Genomic DNA, 9,201 nt, shown 5'->3' on the forward strand with positions numbered 1-9,201 from the left:
TTATTTTCAAGCCATAGTTTATGGCTCTTGTGTACAAGATACCTCATTTCTAGGCAGTTTTCAGGCCCTCTGATCAATTCTCACTGGCTTCCTGCTTTATGCCTTGGTCAGATATGACGTGGCCAAACCTTGATAGCTTTTATTTTCATGATGAATACGCAAAGTGCAAAATACATCATATTTCTGTATCTTGTAACACACAGAGCTCAGTGAATACGCGCAGTTTCCATTCATTTGAATGTAACAAAACTGTGGTGGATCACCGCGCCATATCTGAACGAGCCTTCACTGTCTAAAATTGTTTTATGTTAACAGGCCCACCCTCAAGAAGAATCTAGCAAGACTAGTAGCCCCTGGCCCCCACAACATGCCCCCTCCGGCCAGCGCTCAGACATCGACCTATGACCCCGAGTTCCCTAGCAACAAGAAGTCTGGGGGCGGGGCCAATAGTTACCAGTTCATCCCCACCCAATTCCGCACCCAGCCCGTCAATCTACCCACCCCTCTCCTTCCCAGGGGAAACACGCTTGCCAGCTTACAAGACAGAAGTAAGTTTTCCATCAAAGTATTTTGAAAATTCCATTGAATAGTGAATTTGTTTTGCATACATTTACCTGTAATTCTGTGATTTTCATTACATATTCAATAGAAAAACATTTTGTGCCCAGATCCACAAGGACATTAAAGTAGTCACCCAAAGAACATTCATGACAACTGATAATTATGGAAAAATCATATATGGATGGAAAGATTTTCTCTTGAAAAACACGAATAATTTGCTGAAAAATCATATAGATATCATGGAAAGGCGTAAAATGCAATTTGTGGCTGTGTGTCTCGCATGTGACGTCCCGAATCTTGACGCTCTACGGAGGACAGCTGAAGGCAGAAAATCTGGGTCTCAAAATTAACATTATTGAGAGATGATTACTGCGGGCTCCAAACATATTTTGAAGAGGGAAGTTGTTGTATTTGATCAGTAAGGCTTCCCCTTTGCAATGATATGAATTTTGCATCAATTCAAAACACATTTGATTCTTCGGGTGACTACTTTAACTCATATATTCAAACACAGAGTTTGAAACGCCCTTCTGGCTCTTAACAGAAGATATTGTCTGTTGAGAAGCATAAGGGCGTCGACTCCGAGTCACAGGATATGAGTTGATTCCCCTCGAGCTTTCGGCAGATGATACGATATTAACAACATTATTCATATTTTAATACAATCAATCATTTCATTTTGTAGACAATACTCAAATTTGTAACCTAGCGATCAACCGATTTCATATTTTAGTTTTCCATTTTCATGATTTACAGTCTTTTGATTTATCTATACTTTACATTGGACCATTATATAACATTTTTTCTCTTTTCTCCAAATTGAAACGATGACCCATTTGTTATTTGTAATTTTCATTTTACATGTCTGCAATTCATGACATATGTGTTCTCCATTTTACTCTGTATCATTTTCCTTGTAAAAGAACATCATCTTGTTTCACAATCACCTTCACATCCGTCCTCTCATTCCACAAATAAAGTATATAGTTTATTGAGAGTAGTGCACTACTCATTAAGATATATATCTGTTCTTCAAACGTCATAATGATCTTCATTTTTATTTCATAGTCTTAACTTAGAGTTTCATACATGTGTCATTATGAGATACATATCTCCTCGCACGGTATACTTAAAAACTTCTTCACATGTACATGTAGTTCATAGTGTCATTATCTCCTTTTAGTTTATATAATTGTGAGATACTCTTCTCACAAATTATGTATGTCCTTCAATCTTTCTTCATCTTCATTTTGTAGTCTTACCGGCCAATCTAAGGCTCGCACGCTGTTATACTAGTCCAGAAATTGATCGTAAGGCTGTGTGCGATTGAAAACTACCATTTCTATATCAAAGCAGTAACACTTGAAGGCTAGATTATAGTTTTCTATTAACTAAATTGTCTATTTTGATAACAATTTAACAGCATTGCTATCTTATTAGTTAATTTTTTTAACAGTAGCTGTTAGTTATACTCACAGCTTTGTTTTATTTGTAGAGCTAACAGTTTAGAAATTGAGGCTGTGTGCGATTGAAAAGTACCATTTCTTTACAAAGCAGTAACACTCGAAAGGCTAGATTATAGTTCTCCAACTAAAATTGTATATTTTGATAACAATTAGCAGTGCTACCTTAACTTTTAATGTTGTTAACAGTAGCTGTTAGTTATAATTACTGCTTTGTTTTGTTTGTAAAGCTAACAATAAAAGTAAGTTGTCTTGAGATTTGTCAATAAAACTCATACTCATAATACTAAAGCTTTGTTTAATACCTTGATCATATCAGCTTTTATTAGCCATAAATATTTGTATCAATTATGCTTGTTTTTTTTAAGAGCACTAACAAACAAGTGATTTCCGGAATTTTTATTTTCAGTTAATAGTACGATTAGATGTATCTTAATAGTTACATACCATGTTTTATTTTACCGGTAGAAAATTTATAATAGTCTACTGCCATAGACTTATTTTGATTACAGCCATATATTCCTCTTTAACATGGCAAAAAAGAAAAGAAAAAGAAGGCATGTTGATTATCATAATGATTATCAAAATTGGAAATGATTGTGAACACAACATTGTTCTCTATCATTTGGTCACTGACGGAGGAGAAGACAAACTGAAAATACAAGAATATTAAGTCTGTTTCTATCACTTTCCACCACAATAAGCTAAGTGGTAGGATATTTTGTTTTTATTATGTTCTCACTATAATTATGACATGTAACGTCACCCTCACTAATAGTAATTCACAGTGGTTAGTTTCGAATCATCCTGCTTGTTTTATTTGGTCCTCAGATTTGAAAACGAAAAGGTCCCGTTCACTGAGCAAGTAATGTGCTCTCACACAGGTAGTAGGAAGTATGTAACGATGTATGTCCTAATTGTCGGAATGAAATGTTTGATGTGATTTTATTGTTGTTTCTCAATCCCTCATTATTATGCCCCAATCCTTTACCCTTGCCTTGCCCCCCCCCCCCCCCCACATCGGCTTCTACCCTTTGAGATCCTTCACAAAACTGTTCATACCATTTTATACTTTAATACAGGTATTAACTCAAGGCCATCCCCCTCCCCCTCCCCCTCCCCCCACCCCTTGTCAGTCGCTTTGCTTAACAGTGTCTGCACTGTGAGTGTGAGACTAACCTGCCAGATTACTACATAATGCCCTTTACTAATAGCTGCTGTGGACATTTGACACAGCCAGAGAGACTAGCGGACAGTAGCTAGGCTCTGCTCAAGGCTCTAAATAGTAACTGTGGTAAAGCGTTGAATTAGAGTCTGTGTCTGCAGAAAAGATTACTTACAATATAAAAATCACTGAATCTGCACTTTTGATAACTTGTCATTTTTTGTTTTCTTGCAATGCACAAGTTTGAAGTTCATGAAGAGATTTGAACAATTCTTGAAAACTTCTTACAAATGATATACGTTGTAGTCATTTGGCGTTTGTAGTAGTTCTAATGTGAATTTCAGTATGTAAGGGAAATATTTTGAAGTTTCCATTTTAATTATGGATATTAATAAGAATGTACCTCATGGGGGTGGTATTAAGAGTTTTAAGAGTGAGTTCCATTTAGTTATTGATGAGTTTCTAAATATGCCGAGTCCGCCTTACGTAGCAAATGTGAACTGAATTTCTATTGTTTCTGTTCAGGTGCCTTTGTACGGAAGCTTGAGGCCCTTTCACATTTGTCATCATCTCCAGGTGCTAAATCAGTTCCATTCTGCAATGACTGTGGTAAAGAATCAGACCCCAAGCCCGTCTCCCTCCGTTATTCACACAAACATGAATCGTAAGTGACTTTCACACATCTCTCTCTGTCTCTCTCTCTCGGTTTGGACACTGGACGGTATTAAAATATCTTTGATAAATTAATTATATTCTCATCATTGAAATGTATGTCATCATTGATACAAAATACACCAGAAGCTTGTTTTGGTGTATATATGTTCATGTAGGTTGTGTGGTTGTCACATCATCAAAATTATTAATCTTGTTATGTCAATGTAGGAAACCTTTAAGAGTATCTATCTGTTTGAATTATATTTTAAACAAATCAGATGTTGTCATGAAGACATTTGTACAGATATACAAACAGTAAAACAGCTGTCAAAGTCAAAACATCACACTGAGCAGAATAAAAACAAAACATGATATTAGAAATTTGAAAATTATTAAATGGGGGAAATTTAGAAATACCGGTTTTGTAGTCTGGAAAACAGAGTAAAGAGCAGTAGTTTATATTGTCCGCTGTAATTTGTTGTTGCCATCTTATCTAACATCTCATCCTGATTATCGTCTTCTTTTCTTCCTTCTTCTTCTAGACATGCCCTCCATGGCCCCAGATTAAGGAGCGGTCATTCAGGGATGATGTCACCCCCTGTTGCTAGGTGACACCATCGCTCCTTCCTCCAAGACCACACCCATCATCATTAGAGAACCATCTTCTAGAGGAACATTTTAATACGGCACATAATCTACCGGATTATCAGCATTGTAATGGTATCCCAACGTGTTACTAGGTAAACAAAATTATTATCCCCTCTAAAGATTATTTTACTTGTTTCCTAGCTACCTAACAATGAAATTTAACAGTTCCAAGATTTTGCCTGCTTTTGTATGATTTCTGTTGAAATTTAGAACAGTCATATAGACAGTGTCATTGGTTTGCAGTATATGAAAATGAAACTGAATCAGAGAAATGTGATATTTCTCACACAGATAATGATGATTTAAAATGATCTTCTTCCTCAAAATCACTGTTTTGGCAATTTAAAAAGAGAATAAATTTAGAACAAAATTACCATGGTATTTCAATGATGCATTAGGTTCCTGAGTAATTCAGTGTTCTATTTGCATTGATATTTTGAAAATTTGTATTTTAATGTACTTCAATTTTAGTTGTGATAGGATATTCTAGATACTCATTTTGAAAGGAAGTTTGGAAAAGACTTCCGGGTACCTTAATTTTGTTTTTTTAAATATACTGTCATAGCTTTTGTGAGTTGATGTCACTGTAGTGGTTTGGTTTTCAGGTAGTGTTCTTCAAAAGCAGAAGCTTTCAAGAGAATTAATCTTTGGCAAGTTTCGTGAATGGTCCAGAATTGCTAAAAGTTTATTGTCGCTAGAACACAACATTGGAACTTGCAGGATGTAAGTTTCTCGGGCAAGCATAAACAATTCATGATGGTTTGTGGTTTTATATAGTATACAAATGATGCATGCGAATAAGTTCATTATACGATCTATCCGCACTTGAGTCAAGGCTGTGCGCATCTATCGTACAAATTAAGCCATCAGGCTGAGTACATGAGGTGCATAAAAGCCTCAACAAGAGCTGATAGATCCTGTAACCAACGAACGAAACGTGCATCATTCAAAGTTTGTTTTATACATTGTACAATGAAACTCCTAGATCCTCTTTTATTTGATGTAAAAATAATTAATTTCAAGATTGTTTTGGGTCACCGCTGACAAATAAACCCCAAGTTTAATAGGCTTTAATACTCTAACGTGTACACAGAGATAGGCGCACTTGCCTCTTCACACGTAATAATTTGATTAGGATCTAGGAGTGAGTTGTAAAATATATTCTATGTATATGTCCTCAGGGAGCACAATTTATTTCTAAGTATAAGTATTAAAGATAAGAACATTCCAGGGTTGTTGAGGTAGTAGGCATTGTAGTGTTTATTTAGTTTTTTAATACATTGAAGCTACTCTAATGTATTATTCCATTGGAGAGAGAGGTAGAGAGAGAGAGAGAGCGAGAGAGAGAGAGAGAGAGAGAGAGAGAGTGTGAGTGAGAGATAGAGAGAGAGAAAGAATCAGAAAGAAGAGGAGGAGAAGAATGAGAAAGAGGAAGAGGGACAGAGAGAGCCGGAAGGGAGTCAAGAGCAAGGGAGAAAAAGAAGAGAAAAGCAGGATTAGAAAGTGAGTTAATAGGAGAGAATACTACATGTACATATAGTGTAGTAAAAATGAGATAGTGCAAGATAATGATTATTCAACATACTGAAAGAAAAGAGGAGAAGAAAAATGGAAATGTAGAAATAGATGAGAGAGAGAAAGAACACTGGAAGAGTAAGAAATGGATCTATGATATATAAATAGAAAACATAGTTCTTATTTTCATAGCTTAGTATTCAACTTAAAGGTTCATGATACAAGAATATATGTTATGTCAAATAGCATTCATACAAGTGAGAGATAAACAATTTAGAATCATGTAGTATCTGCATTTAGTTATATTTTAAGTATACCCATAGTGATCATTATAAGTATGAAATATCATTTAAGTGACCAGTTTTACCTCCTACTATATATCTAAATAAATTATTTATTCTGTTCCTGTTCTTATAGACAACTTGGTATTTATTTGTAATAAGATAATATAAGGATACAAGTTTTATGCAGCTGGTGTATGTATTTAATATTTCGATTAAAATTGTAATATTTTAAAGGTATAATAGAATACTTTAGATGAATGCATAATGTATTTTAGAAGTTATTTTTCCCTGCTCTCAATTCAATCTATAATTAATGTTGAAAGTATCTGAGCAGAGATTTAGAATATAGTTTTTACTTGGACAGGATTTTCTGTTCCTTCAATTTTTCATAAATTGAATATTCAGTTGGCCATATCTTGATCATGATATATTAATTTTAAAGAGAAAACGAGATGAAATAAAGCAGTTCCGTCCGATGTGTTGTGGTGCAATGATTGAAGTGCATAATCTTGGAATAAATTAAAGGAGAATTTTCATGATGTACGCGGTATACACGCGTGATGTATCGGGTCCTATTTATGTTTTACATTGCAGTATAATTTTGTGTGATTGATTTGTTTAAAAAGCTTCCATTTCTACTTCCGATGCTCATCTGATGGAACTAGTGATCTCTGCTCCTAAATATCAGTATTTTTCGTTTATGAAGTTCACTTTGTTCCTTTGAAATGTGTACATTGTATTCATTTGTAGATGTATGTACAAATGTATGTACCGATAAGCACTTTTCCTTCAAAAGCAATTTTTCTATCATCATCTTGATATATTGTTATCTTTTACATTTATATAATTGCATATAATTGTATATTAATAAATAGTCCCATTCTGGAACATGAAACATGGTTTCTCCTGAATATTGTTTTTCCAATCTCTGTGCTGTATCTGCCCTGTAAAACTTAAATGTAACTTGTCCTAGTAATAGTACCAATATTGGTAGTAATTAGTCCCTAAAGTAAGGTGACAGAGTTTTGATATTTTAGTTAAAACCCCAAGATTATCATGAAACTAATTGGCTCTATTTTTCTTTATCTCCTGTGAAATTTGATCAACACATTAAAAAAGATCAGAAAATACATTTAAGAAATAGATAAATATATATTGGATATAGTATGCGAACTATACCCATAGATAACAAAATTCACACATAGATAAGATCCATATATTCATGACATTCTTTTTCTTTATTTTCTTTAATATACAATCACAAATAAACATTGTACTATATACATTGTACAAACATGTATGAGCCAAGGCATACAAATGAAACACACTCTTATGAAAAAAAGCAACTTAAAATGCTCTAATGCAGGTCTTATAAAGCAATACTGAACTGATGAAATTTCTGTCCTAGTGTAGTTTATTGCATGGCGCCATCTCATGGTCAACTTGCCAACAGTGCGTGACCCAATGTCTAATTTCCACTTCGCAGACTGAGGAACCGATGCGACAACCAACAGCGCAGCTAGGGAAGCAGCAAGTGCCTCCATGCAAACGATATCATCTAGAAAAGCGTGTCTACTGATAGCGCCTCGGCAAGAGAATCTTTCATCAAAATTTGGCCCTATTTTGCAGATATTCAGATAAATACATTCAGCTTTCAAGAGTATGCACCTCTATGAGTGACATGACATATTCGTTTATGATACTCTCAAAGCTTTATACAGAACAGTGACTTACTTTATTAACAAACAAAAACAAAATAATAATTCGGAGACAACATTTGGCATCGTTCACGTTCGGCTGGACTTCGACAGAATATTTAAATACAGCAAAATCTTGAAAATTGAGCGAAACGTCAACATCCATGATGACCAAAGAGGAAATATTGCTGTTGAGAGCCGGAAGGGCTTTAAATCTTTGTTCATGTATATGAGTTAACGCCCTTCTGGCTTCAAAAAGATGAATTTTTATTAATTTCAATATATAAGCCAAACATGATCAAAGAAAAGACTCAAATAAATATCATTACCATTTTCACATATAATTTACATGCAACACCGTTTTAACACATTCTATTTATTCATTAACTAAATGTATCTCAAAGAAGAGAAATAACTACATTTATATCAAAAGCAGACAAACTTTATATGTATTGCATATTAATATCTGCATGGAAAGAACATAAATTTCATATAATTCAAATCATATCCCTGTTCTAAAGTTTCAAATCCACACTTTGTTTTGTTTTGAAAGAATTTACATGCATCTTCTTCAGGATCTATTCTACTTTAAATTTTTACTTTTTGCAAAATCAGATAGCAACCAGGCATGCATACTATGTATATCATTGCGTATCATTATCGTTGTTTGTAATTAATTTTTTTCATGTAATCATAATAATAATAATAGCCTAATAGTCCAATCCAAATTTTATTAAATAATGATGATTGATAGTTGAGAGCGAGTTCTGTGTGATCCTGTAGACTTAAAAAGAAACGGAAATTCTTTTTGCCCAATTGATCGTGAGCCCGGCAGCCACTGAGCAGCGCCAGATCGACGTTGCTCTATCCCTTATTGTTGAACGCCAAACAAGGTAGCAACAACTCCCATATCAGGCATAAATGTTTATTTTTATTCTGCCCTATCTCTATTTCCTTCTTTCCTATTAAGAGCATACGAACTTTTTTGTGTTAGTGATATGTGCTATACAAGTAACGTTCATTATTATTATTATTATTATTATTATTATTATGTACGCCATTCATTTACATGTTATAAGTATGCCGCTGCTTTTATGCGGTGGTTTACCGCGCCATACCTGAACGTGCCTTGGATCAAGCACATTGTATTCCACTTGATTTCTTGCTTATCCTCCTATTGACCCATGCACGTTCATATATAGTAATATTCAAGT

General features: G+C 34.3%; 1 protein-coding gene across 1 annotated transcript in view; it reads left to right on the top strand.

Annotated features, from left to right (window-relative positions):
- LOC115925393 overlaps positions 1-5,726 on the top strand; it is a 12,443-nt gene extending 6,717 nt beyond the window's left edge. The window contains exons 8-11 of the mRNA XM_030989116.1: positions 316-548; positions 1,818-1,871; positions 3,715-3,853; positions 4,386-5,726. Coding sequence (XP_030844976.1) covers positions 316-548; positions 1,818-1,871; positions 3,715-3,853; positions 4,386-4,455 — 496 coding nt within the window. The 3' untranslated portion in view covers positions 4,456-5,726. The remainder of the gene's footprint in view (positions 1-315; positions 549-1,817; positions 1,872-3,714; positions 3,854-4,385) is intronic.
- The last annotated feature ends 3,475 nt before the right edge of the window (positions 5,727-9,201 follow it).

The sequence above is a fragment of the Strongylocentrotus purpuratus genome, unplaced genomic scaffold (genome assembly GCF_000002235.5).
Source record: "Strongylocentrotus purpuratus isolate Spur 01 unplaced genomic scaffold, Spur_5.0 spur5_contig_841, whole genome shotgun sequence".
Classification (NCBI taxonomy): Eukaryota; Metazoa; Echinodermata; class Echinoidea; order Camarodonta; family Strongylocentrotidae; genus Strongylocentrotus; species Strongylocentrotus purpuratus.